The 13,023-nt window shown below is 38.8% G+C and overlaps 1 protein-coding gene across 2 annotated transcripts in view; it reads left to right on the top strand.

Annotated features, from left to right (window-relative positions):
• Nucleotides 1–13,023, top strand: part of CDKAL1 (CDKAL1 threonylcarbamoyladenosine tRNA methylthiotransferase) — a 416,940-nt gene that overhangs the window by 139,110 nt on the left and 264,807 nt on the right. For both annotated transcript variants that reach the window (XM_086743159.1, XM_086743160.1), the window contains one exon: nt 6–54. In XM_086743159.1, the coding sequence (XP_086599285.1) occupies nt 6–54 (49 nt within the window). The remainder of the gene's footprint in view (nt 1–5; nt 55–13,023) is intronic.

The following is a 13,023-nucleotide window of genomic DNA, read 5'->3' as shown; positions in this document are numbered from 1 at the left end:
TTTAGGTTCAGCAGATAGATCGTGTAGTAGAAGTTGTGGAGGAAACTATTAAAGGTAAGCATCACACTTGAAATAATTGCAGCTAGTCTGAAAGATGTAAGCATTAGCTAGCAGAAGTGCTGCTGTTATGTTCTTTATCAACTTAATGCTTACTTTCTCCTCTAGTTAAATGTTTGGGCAGTGCTATACTTTGCTGTGTACACTTTGTGTAAGTGGTAAGTTCGAGGATCTTTCCAGGCAGGAGCTCTGTGGCCTGTTGGATTCATAGGTAAATGATCTGGGGGAGACTTCAAGAAATCATTTAATTTGCATCAGTGTAGGTGGATGTGGAGTATTGTTTAAAATTTCTGTGCTGTCTAAATTCTGTGCTATATCTCTGTTTTCTTATGTTTAGTCCTCTCGTGTTTCTTCTTTTCAGATGTTTTGGCTCATTTCCCTGAGCTTTCCTTAGCAGGACAGATAAATTATCTGCTGGTTTAGTGTTCTTTTGTAACTCTGTTCCTTGTTCTCTCTGGCTGTGTTCATGTGTGCGTGCACTCAGTACTTTGCAGTGAAGGGGGGGAAAAGACAATTTTGTTTCTGCAGCCTGACTAGTAAACATTTGCTGTTAAATAAATATATTTGTCTGGGTCTTTATGGGTTACCTAAGTTTGTCTCCATTGCTTATCAGGCTATAAAAATTACTGTTCCATGAAGCTTTAAATTACAAGGTTTAGTTTAACTGGCTGTACTTTCAATATAAACAAGTGTCTTGTCCACAAGACATTGCCTGTAACTTCAATGCTAGAGTATGATGGTTTTGAAATATAGCATGAAAATGTAGAAACAGTGCAAAATTTTAAAAGAAAAAAAAAAAGGCTTCTATCAAGAAACTGTGTAGTGTGGTGTAAGAATTCTGGAATTTGTGATTTGAAGGCATTAGGATTTCATGTTGCTTTGAATGCTTACTCTTACCTACTCCCAACCAAGACTTCTCTCAGTTTGTTCTTACCTTATGGCATCTACTTTTTGGGGATTTAACCTACTGTACTTTACAAACAAAGAAGAAATATATTCAGTATATTCATATTTGTTATTACATAAGCCAAACTATTTTCCCAGAAGCATCATGGTGTTTATGCAGTGTGTTGGAAGAGGGGATGCTTCATGATTTTTACAATAGCACAGTATTTCAGATCTCTATCTGATTTTCCTGAATTTTATTTATTCTCAAGGGAGTAAGATGATAACCTGGGTCAGCATGCCCTCCCTTTACAAAAATGAGCTTTGTGATATTTATTCTGACTCCAGATATTACTCCTTTTTTGTTAACATAGTTACTCAGGTTACTGTGACTGAATATTATATGCCTAGAAAGAAGACAATCTAGTAGCAGTTGTTAAAAACATGCTTTTCATTGAAATGATTTTAAGATTGCATTTTATATATTGATATAATTCTGGAAAATAATGTTCATAGACATGCTAAGGAACATTAACAAATGTGAATATGGGGAAAGATTTTAATTTCCTTTTAGCTTACTAAAAGTGATTAGAATAAAAAGGAGTAAGTGGGCTGCTGAATTCCATACACAGTGCCGATTCCTTCAGGGATGTCTCAAAAGGTAATGGAACACAGAATTTCTGAAGTTTTATTGTAAAAAAAAAAAAATAAATAAGCAAAAATGGCCCGCCAGTGCAAGAGAGTCATGAACATGATGAGAGTCCAACAAAGGGCCACAAAGATGGTTAAGAGACTGAGACTGGAGCATCTGTCCTCATAGGAGAACCTGAGAGAGCTTGAGCTGTTCAGCCTGGAGAAGAGAGGACTCGGGGGAGGATCTCATCAGTTCGTATAAATACCTGAAGGGAGGGTACGAAAAGGACAGAGCCAGGCTCTTTTCAGTGGTGCCTGGTGACAGGACCAGGGGCAACAGGCACAAACTGAAACACAAGAGGTTCCCTCTGTATATCAGGAAACACTTTTTCACTGTGGGGGTAACTGAGCACTGGCACAGGTTACCTGGGGAGGTGGTGGAGTCTCCATCCCTGGAGACAAAATGTCTGAACATGGACCTGGGCAACTGGCTCTAGGTGGCCTGCTTGAGCAAGGTGCTTGGACCAGATGACCTCCAGATGTCCCTTCCAGCTCTAACCCATCTGTGAAAATATAATTTCAATTGGAAAGAGAACCGGCAAATTGACAGGGGTCATAGCATATGATAACAGCTTACTTTTGGAGAAGCCAACCAGAAAAATATAAGGTTTTGCTTATATTTCTTTCATTTAAATTTGTTTAAAGATAATGCATTAATTTACATATTTGGGAATCATCTTCCACTAATGGCGGAGAATGTGAAGCTCTTTTTTTCACTGTATTTTATGAAAGAGTCTAACTGTGAACTTCCATTATTCAAGTGAAGTAAAATACTGTAGATAACAACAGGACCGTTGGTTAAGAGTATTTTATACTGTAAAGTAGATACATGGTAGAAGCTTAAATTCATATATGTAAAACCAAATTAAATGTAACCCTCTGTCTTAATAAGTCTACATCATTAGTAACAACTTCTGAAGCTGCAAATGGGTTCAGGAGGTGGAGGTGGTGTGGAACGGGATTCTAAATTCAGAGTCAGCTTGTTTTAGTAAGTTTTAAGTTGGATACCTGTCACAGTTGTATGATACAATTTTCTTCACTTATTATTTTAAAAGAAAATCAAAAGGTTGCATGGGTGGTATACTCTTGTAGTGTGGCTACGTATATATTGAAAGTTTAAAAATATTATCTTGAAAGTTTAAAAAAATATTTTGACTGAATATTTAAATTAAGTAACTTTAAACTGCATAGTGTCTGCACTCTGTAGGGTAACTGTCCCTGTAGATTGGTTGGCCTGAGTTGTCTGATTTTTCTGTCCAGATTCCAAGTTGGTTATCCTAGTTGTCAATTTTAAGTCTGAAAGTCTAACTTTCCTTGGGTTCTCCTTTCTTAAGGAGTACCTTAGATTTTTTTCTTGGATGCCTGAATTTTGTAGTGCGTAGTTTACAAAAAGGGAAACTTTGGAAAAAGAATTTGCCTCTTCGCCCCCAGCTCTAATAGTCGTCTTTCTAGTTTTCCAAGAAAATGTCTCCCCTGTTGGATTGGTTGAAAGCTTACTATACTCCCAAAGAAAATTCTTTATTGGAATTATTTAGAACTCTTGGTGTGAAATATGAAGGAATTTATTCTAACTTTATTTCTCAGTTTTAAGGGCATTGCCAGGAAACCCTCTTCAAAACAGTGTAGTTCTCCTGGTTCAGGAGATGATTTCAAGAAGTAGATCTTTATGGTGGTCTTTACCTCATCTTCTGAAAATGGAATAATTGACGGTTCTCAACTCTCCATTGAGAGTTTTATGTGACTTTATCTTTTTATCTTTCTTCATCAGAAAATGTGAAAGAAGGGTGTTCATGTTTATTATTGCACTAACAACCAAAGGAGAGACAGAATTTTTAAGAAACCAAGTGACTCCATTTTTATATCACCCTGACTTTATCACGAGTCTTATAGAACTTTGGAATTTCCTCATTATCACATAAGTTATCAGGTCATTTCCAGAAGCGATCTTTAATAACTGTGCAGTATTTGTACGCAGATCACATCTGATTAATATTTATACTGTGTCCCAAGATGTATTTTAACTGGAGGCATCTTCAGGTACTACTTTTACTACAATATTGTAACTTATAATCTGAAATCTCTATACTGCCTGCTAGGAGCTAGACAAATTAATTTGATTAATTAACAGAATTAGGTTGCTCAAAGTGACAGCCACAGTCATGTAGCCAGAGTGTGTCAGTCTTCCTGATATATACAGATCAGTTTCCTCATGCAAGGCTCTGACTAAACAGTTTAGTAAACCTTACTTCATCTGCACATTACCCAAATTATAAGATTTAATTATAACCATTTTTGTGTCATTGGGGCACTCATTTCCCCTCATGTGCTTAGTTTCCTGGTAATGTGTTCTGATGACATAGTGTGTTAAGAAAGTAGGAGTTGCAGTGTCTGTGAGCTAGGAGAAAACAGGGTTATAACTGATATATGTTTCATCATTAAGTACAACTTCTGTACAGAATTTAAAAGCTCTTTGGGCTGATCAGTCTCTATAGCATGTCCCAATAAGATGAAGATTTGTCTTTGATGGCAACCACAGAATGTCTTTATGGTGATTGCTCTAATCAGCATTTTATGAACCACTTTAGAATCCATCTTTCAAAAAAAACATACAGTGTGTGTGTACAAGCTTGGATATAAACAGTTTACAGTAGGCAAGGTAATACATTTATTCTGTAATTTAAAAGAGAAATTTTAACTGCTTAATGTAGCCGTTCTTCTTTTCTTGGTTTTGAATTTAAGTCTTCAGAGATTTCGGTCTTTCCTCCCCTTTCTAGACATGCTAGCTCTCAAGTCCCATGGTATTAAAGCTTTCTAGGGGTGGGAGGTGTGGAACCAGAGTATTTTTGTACAGTCTGCTTTTAGCTTAGGCCTTAGGGAGATGAGGGACACAGGTTGAATTGAGTTTAGTCCATATTGTGTCCATCTAATGCTTTCACAAAACATAGTTTTACAATGGGTCATTAGACTTGTTTCTAAAAAACAACCAAAGGAAATTACTTCAGGGTTGAGCCTTTTATACTTCACATAACCTTTCTTGATTTCAGTCACGTTGACCTGTCTGGTGAAGTTGCCCATCCATTCCCAGTTTAAACATTAACCAATATTTACTAAACTGTTAAGTGGTCCTCATGTGGTTAGCAATTATGGATTGCTGATAGTTGCAGTGTCAGTCTTGATGAAAATGAGTAGATAAATGGTACCTATTTTAGAGGCAGACTAAAATGAAGAATTTATGCTGGATTGCCTACCTTAGAGGGAGTGTGTGTGTGTATGCAGGTATATGGATGCCAGCATATTAAATAGTATTTGTATGTGCTGTTTGATTTCACTATAATCTGCTGATAACAGTAGATAAAATACTCTCTTCAATTTATGTGGTTGTGGGAAGAGTAGCCTTGACTTAAGAAGCTGTTGACAAGCCAAATGAAGAATAAAAGTTGGAGGAGTCAGGAGTTCGTTTTTGAGGACAAGCATCGTTTGGCTCACAGTCAGGAAACTGACTGTGCTGAAGTGCAGCTTGAGGAGGGTCAGAGGGAGGGTAGTGGCCTCATTGAGTCCCTGTTTCTGTTTCTATGTCCTTTGAAGGGACACTGAAAGGAGGGGATGGTTTTGGATGGGTGGTTGTATTTATTTCACTGTGTGATGGGTTGACCTTGGCTGGCTGCCGGGCCCCTACCCAGCAGCTCTCTTGCTCCCCCTCCTCAACAGGACACGGGAGAGAATAAGATGGAAAAGTTCATGGGTCACGGTAAGGACAGGGAGATCACTTCCCAGTTACTGTCATGGGCAAAACAGACTCGACTTGGGGAAAATTAATTTAATTTATTGCCGATTAAAAATAGAGTCAGATGGTGAGAATCAGAGAAAACTACAAAACTACCTTCCCCTCACCCCTCGTCTTCCCAGGCTCAGCTTCACTTTCTTATCCCAGACTCATCTACCACCTCCCTCTCAGCCATGCGGGAGGATGGGCAATGGTGGCTGCGCTCAGCCCACAGCAGCTCCACTCCGCTGCTCCTGCCTCCCCATGCTGTTCCCGTGGGCCGCAGTCCAACAAGGACTGCTCCGGCATGGATCCTCTCTATGAGCCGCAGTCCTTTGGACTGTGTGGGTTCCCTGTTGGCTACGTGCAGTTACTGCCAGAAACCCTGCTCCTGCGTGGGCTCTCCACAGGCTGCAGCTTCCTCAGGGTGCATCCACCAGCTCTGGCCTGGTTTTTCACAGGCTGCAGAGGGACCACCTCCCTCACGGTGGTCTTCTCCTGGGGCCACAGGGGAATCTCTGCCTGAGTGCCTGGAGCGCCTCCTCCCCCTCCTCCTCCTCTCACCTCGGTGCTCACAGGGATATTCCTCGCAGTTTTTTCCTCGCTGCCAGCCAGTGTTTTGCTCTTTCTTATAGATGCTTTCCCCATGGCTCCCACGAGTGGCTGAGGGGCTCAGCTGTGTCCTGCGGTGGGTCTGTTGAAGCCAGCTGGAACTGGCTGTGTCTGGCGTGGGGCAGCCCTGGCCTCTCCTCAGAGGGGCCGCTTCTGCAGCCCCCCGCCGCCGGCCGCTCGCCGCAGACACCCCAGGATCGCTACTGTGTCCATAACAGCATCTCTAGGTGTTAGCTAGCCTTTTAAACTGAGATTATTGAAAAGTAAATGTACTACCAGCAAAAATTATGCAAGAGACTGTCTGTATTTGACAGACTGAAAAATGTGGCGGAGTTGAAGTAGAGTTTTCAATAGACCATAAAGAGAGCTACAGCTTGTCAGTAACTTGGTGAAATGACTGGTTAAAAGATTCAGCGTCACAAATTTATTTATATTAATCACTGAGGTTAACAGCATAATGTGTTAGATGTCACTCCCTGCCCCTTTCTTGGGTCCCTGGATTGGCAATTTTGGAGCTATTTCTGTTTAAACAAAGTTATTTATAAATTTTTGCTGTCATCTAAAAAAAATTACTTCATGTATGGAAAGAGTGTCATTACTGAAAGCAGTAGCACTTTTATTCTTTCTGTTAATTTGAAAACTACTTTAACACCAAGTGTTGACTTATGAAGGACGTGGCTTGAAGGTATCCCACCTTACAATTTTTAAGTGAAGGGGTTGTCATTCAGCCACATACTTCAACCAGAGCGCTGGGTTGCATTTTGATTGCCCATTTCTGACTGTAGGAAGAGTGTGATGCGCTGAAGGGATGGGTTCATAGTAGTAATACCATTGTCTGTGCCAGTATCAATGCTGCAGGTTTACCTTTGTAGACTGTAATTTAAGGAAAACAGTAGAGCACAGTGAGGAATATACAGTAATTATGGAGAAACTAATTCTGCAAAGAGATTTTAATTGCTTTTGTAAAACATCAATAATCGTGTGGCTCAACATAAAAATCTTATCTCCTGGGACAAGAGATTTCCATTGCCATCAATTAGTTTCTGTTCTTACACCAAAGTTCATTGCAGTTTTTGCTGTGCCTGTTCAAATGCTTTGGGGCATGCAGTGACTGTTACGTGTGTGAGGCAATCCAGGATTTCAGGTGAGTTTTGTAATTCTTTTTCTCAATGTAGTTATTTCATTTATTTTGTTTAGAAAACTGTTAGGACTGACTATCCCTGTTAAAACTTTATTTTGTAAGTAGTTCACAGAAAAGGGAGAGAAATAGTACTGCAGAAGAAGAAAACATGCAATGGGGGGGAAACAGATAGAAAATCTTAGTAGCAAAATTCTGCCTGCTCATTGTTAAATGAGCCTATGATGTGGATGGAAGAGATGCCTTTCCTGCCAGACTCGTACATGCTCTTTTCCACGCCTTCGATGACTGACCGTCTTACAGCACCTCTACTTTTCTGTCCTATTCACATCAGTTAGACTCAGTTTGGTTTAGCTCTGTTAGAGAATCCTCATGGCTGGTAAATGCAGAGAGTACCTTGTTCTAACCAGTGTAATGTAGTTATCTATAGGAGGAGTACAAATAGATGTCAGAGGAGTAGAAATTAAAGTCAAAGCTTGCTTTTGCATACAGTGATAGCTTCAGGTCAGTGTTTCAGTCTGAGGCTAAATTTGTTCTGTTCAACCTACACACCCCAAACCTTAGGCAAGTTCCTTGTACTGCTGCAGCTGGCTCTGACAATCCACCCTTCAGCATTTCGCTTCCTCAGAACACAACCTGTTTCATCTAATTCAAAACTTTTCCTTGAAAGTTTCTATACGAAAATCTCCTGAGGTTTTGAACAGCATCCTTGATCCTGATAAAATGTATTTCTTCACAGAAAGGTGAGGACAGAGGGGAACTCTTCCTGTAGTCAATTCTTCGTATTGTCCTTCTGAGCTGTCAAATTGTAGCTAGATTTTTGAGTTCACAGCAGATTTAACGTTTAGTCACTTTTTCAGAAAGACAATGATCATCACATGATCTCAAAATAAGTAGGGTGAAGCTCTTGAATCCTGTGTTTTAATATGTCATTTCAAGTGCTTTTGTTATGAGAGGGAAAAGTACTGTGGATGTGTCTAAAAATATTCTTGAATACTTATACTTAATTTAGCTACATGGAATTTTTATATGAACAGTAATTCCTTGTTAATAGTTACCTCCTTTTCTGTTTACTTGTTGCACTCTACTGTTTTAGTGCTTACTGATATTGTTATGATGGAATGATACATTGGAGAAATACCAAGAATAAAGAGGTATTGTGTCTTTAATGAAGAGAAAGTGATGTATGAATTTTAGCAATCTGGGCCACCTGCAGAGCTTTTTTCTAAAGTTTGTGAATTGCCTCACTATATCTAATATCGTGCTTTTAAAATTACATAAAAGGAATTTTAAAAAGCATCTGTCTTCACCTGTGTGACACTCATATTCTGGAGTCTTCCAAAACAGAATTATTGTTGGATGCTAATTCCAAGTGCAAGGCTTAGTAGATTTATATATTTCAAGCTACTAACATACGTGCTGTATGCTTAGTAGTACCTGCACATTTCTCTGAAGCTTTTTTGAATTGGTGTAGGATGGAAGGCATTCTTTTTATGAAAGAGTTCTGAATTGCAGAGGCTGGGTCAAACATACCACCTGCTATCAGAAACCTGATGGGACTGGTTGCCTGTCCCAGGGCCTGCTTTTTCTTATGATGCTGTGACACGCAGGGAAAGATCAGTGATCCTGACAGCATTGGTCTGAATTTTTCCCTGTCTTGTAATGAATCCGGTTCCTACCTACAGCAGTTGAAGAAGGAGTTCTGCTGTTACACAACATCCCCACTTCGGTGATCTAAAGGAGGAATAATTTATATTGATTGCTTGGTGAGGAGCACAGGGCATGTGCCTTCCAGTTAGGTTTGGCTTTTCTTTGCTCCCTGTATTTACTTGAGTCAAGAAATCCCACAGATGACACTCAGGGATGCCTTCACTGCATAGCTAACGTGCTGCTGACCAGTTGGGGTTGGTTTGGGTGGGAGCATTCACACAGCAGAGCCCTAAGCCGATGAGTGTCCTTGTTCCTGCACTTGTGTGTGTCTGGCAGCATGTGATTGCTCTGGGGAGCTGGGGGATTCCTTTGCCATCAGTCATGTCTGCTGTGGGACAGCTTGTTTGTGCTACAGGGCAGGGAGAAGAGATGGGAGAGGAGCTTAGGGTCTGTCCTTGCTATGTGTGGCCTGCTTCCATCAGAGGTAGACCACGGCTGGGGCTCTAAGCCTACCTGTCCACTGTGCGCTCACCAAGTCTGTATTTGAAGCACCTCCAAACTGAAGAAATTTGGGCTCAAATATGAGCAACAGTCCAGGTTAGCTGGACTGTGTTAGACAATTTGTGTTGCATCCTAATATTTCAGATGCTGTTTTTTTTTTTTCAGTTAGCCCTGCCAGAAGATCCAAAATAACTTGTTTAGAAGGTGGTTTTTACCCAGTAGTTACAGAGTTAGAAAAACACAATTCTGGCAATAAATCCAATACTAAAGTTTTGTAATAGCTCCTGGTTTACCTCTTCTGACTTTACATATTTTTAATTGGATCTTCTTAGGCTCTCTTTACTATGTTCTTGACCATTTTTGTTACTTTCATTTAAGTTTTCTAATTCCTTTCACCTTTTATATTTACATGATCCTCCTTTCAGTCTTTATCACTGCTTTTGGTGGTTCTTTACACTTCTTCCTTTTGTTTTTCTTTGGAGGAATTTACCACTTTGTTTTTCCTTCATATGACTTTGCCTTCCTTAGCTACACTGCTCCCCTGTGCCATTTTTTTCCAGTGTTAGCCTTAAGGAAAGGAAGCTCTGTATTCATTAAGAAGCGAATAATGATGGAAGGAAATGTGTGCAAGAGTACATGAAATAGCGCTTAATCCTTTTCCCTGAAGATGCTGGACAAGATCAAGCAGTTTGGTGAGAGACAGCTGCTGGGAGGTATAGAATGGTACCTTGACAGCCTTGTTGTGAGGAAACAAGTGTCCTTCAGGAAATGGTGAATAACCTCTAAGTAGAATAATGTAACTGGGAAAAGGAAAGAATGGGTAACAGAACAAGCTGAAAACAATAGAAATTGTTGCTGCCAAGGCTGGGCTTTCCTGCATCTTTGAGGATTTTCTTTAAACTCGTGTTTTTGAGCTGCTTGGGATATCTACACTGAACTTTGAAGCTAACAGCTAAGAAACACTGCACTGTGTCTGGCTGGGAGTTGTGTTTCAGAGGTGCACTGTGTAGCGCCGGCTGGGTGTGCGGGGATGTGGAGGGACCCACCCTCTTCCATCTTTCGAGCAGATTTCCCAGCAGCTGCTGCGGGGTACCAGCCTGTGGACTTGAGTGAAGCTGACTGTTCTTGAAATACAGAAGGTCTATTAATATCTGATAGGTGTTTGCAACACTGATAGGCAGTTATGAAACTTAGCTAAAGACGACTAAGCCAGGCCAGTTCCCTATCACTTATCCTTGCTATCAAGATAGCAAAATACCAGTCCAATTTGAATCTGTTTCACTTAATATTGTTAACATGCTTCTGTGAGTCTAGGTCACAGCGGTCTGACAATAGCTGGAGGTTCACACCACATTTAATGTTGTTACAGTCTTGTGGCAAATAAATTCCATTACCTGTTCCCTTCGTGTATTTGTATTTTGAGATCAGGCATTCTCTACCACACCCCTGAAGCACATACATCTACGATTAAAGGTATGTGTACATGCTGTTAACTTTATGTTACTTTTTTATCTCCTTTTTAACAAGTGAAAATGAATACCTTGAAAATATTTTAATTCTGCACACTGGTTTATCAAACTGACACATTTAAAAGACCTCTTTTAGACTAACAATAGCATTTAATGTCCTGATTAATTCATTCCAACCTCATCCTCTCTGCGAACAATGCCAAGTAATGTGACTTGCACCTACTGAATTCTATGTGAAGATAAGTTTAATTTTAAACAGTTCTGAAAACTAGAGAGCTCTCGTTGATTCTAAATTGTTTCTAGCTTGATTTCATTTACATTTGTTGCGAGTGATTCTGCTCTATAAGTTTTCTCACTGGACTTGGTTAGTACTACTGTTGTATTGTAATCTGCATTAATTATCTATTAATCAGTGAAAAACTGCTCTGAAGCATGACCTAAACTGTGAATTAACCTTTTCATTTTAGTAGAATTTCATCTGCTGGTAGACTATGTGGAAGTAGAAAAGTTATGTTTGTGGCAGAAGTTTATAGGACTAGAATGTTTAGGCTCTCAAATATAACCTGACTAGATCTGTTTGTCATTAAGCTGTATTTCAAAGTTTACGTCTCCCAGTGAGACATCAAAAAAGGAGTGTTTTTTGTTTAATATCCGAGATAGAGCACTCATCATTAAGGAAGGAGAACTTGATTAACTCAGTTTTCAAAAATGTTTTTGTACCAAACTTTAAAAAAAAAGAAGAGAAAATACTTCTTTTAAGTTTGGGACACCTCTTTTGCTTAGTTGTTATTCAACCTGTGAAGTTAGAAAGAAGGTAAATCAGATAAAATGCTTTAGAAGTAAAACTTGATTGCAATGTTTTGCCCCATTCTAAGCTTTGAAAAGAGGTCATAAATGAGATGTAAAGTTACTTTTTCTGTTATGCTTGATGTTGATGTGAGCTTAATAATGCTGGTTAGACAGAGTTAAAAAAGTGTTGCTTAGCCTTTTCCTTATTGAAGACAGAAAAAAAGTTAATTATTTTTAAGTTTTCTTGAAATAAGTTTTGGAAAAAAGATCTACAACATGTGAAAAAGTATGATTCAGTGTTTATCAAGTTATGTTTTATTAATAGCAACAATGCTGTAAACAGATGCTTTAGTGATTACTTAAAATGAAACAAAATAGTCCTTGTATGGAGTAGGGGAAAAAGGATTTAAGGTCACGAATACTGTGACTGAGGATTTTCTTTCTTGTTCTTTTTCCTTTTTTTTTTTTATTTTATTTTTTTTTTTTAAATTGAATTAGCACACATCACTGTAGTTGGATATGCATGTGCTGCTTGCTTTCTGGAAGCATTTGGTTTGGTTTTTTTTTTCCTAATTTATATAACCTGCCTAGTGTCTGAATTACAAACATCTGTAAGAAGGTAGTAATAGTACATTTGGTTAACAAGATTTTCTAGACTACCATAGTGTTTATTTTTTTTCCTGTTTTCCTAAGAAAACATAGATTATAGAGTTGTACCTCCTGCACAGGTCTGTCATTATCTCCATTTCCCTCCTTGCTTACTATTTTTTATTCCTTTGACAAAAGGGTTTGTGACAAGTTTTGCAGTCTAAAGGACACTCTTTTTCCATAGGTCCTGTGAAAAGGTTTCCCTCTTTGATTAATGCTCCCAGTGTGAGAAAGGGAGAGCATGAGCTACATTGTTATTAGAGAGCAGTAACTCACAGAGCTGTTCATTGCCAGGGTGCGCGCTCAGAGGAGGTCACACTTAGTGATTCTGCGCTCTGAGATGTTACTTGTTGGTTTTGTTTTGCTTTTTAAACTTCAGATTGGTGGTTTGACTCCAATTATAAATTTAAATTTTAAATTTTGGATAGCTTGTTATGTTGTTAAGCCTGATTTTTTTTTTTTTAAGAAAACTGTAAATCATTCCACTGTATTTTCAGCCATAAATGAAGATACAGTTTTAATATGGTAATGCAAGTGAATACTTAAAAAAATGGATAAACTGTCTTGTTCCAAATAAACCACAGTATTAGGAAATACAAAAAGGAATGTTCTCTGCTTCTAGTTTATTTTTTATGCCTGCCGTAATGCAATCACTTGTTATACAAGTAAATAAAATGATGCTATGCTTGTGACTCCTTCACGAAGCATTGGATTGGAAAATAACTGATGGAATTGTAAGACAAAGATATTACTGTTATTGTCATGAAAAGGTAGACACGAATCATTTAGCAAATGTTAATGGCACAAGTACAATATTA

The sequence above is a fragment of the Chlamydotis macqueenii genome, chromosome 2 (assembly GCF_036417535.1).
Source record: "Chlamydotis macqueenii isolate bChlMac1 chromosome 2, bChlMac1.mat, whole genome shotgun sequence".
In the NCBI taxonomy this organism is placed as follows: Eukaryota; Metazoa; Chordata; class Aves; order Otidiformes; family Otididae; genus Chlamydotis; species Chlamydotis macqueenii.
Note: the sequence above shows the minus strand (reverse complement) of the source record. Positions and strands in the feature narration are given on the sequence as shown.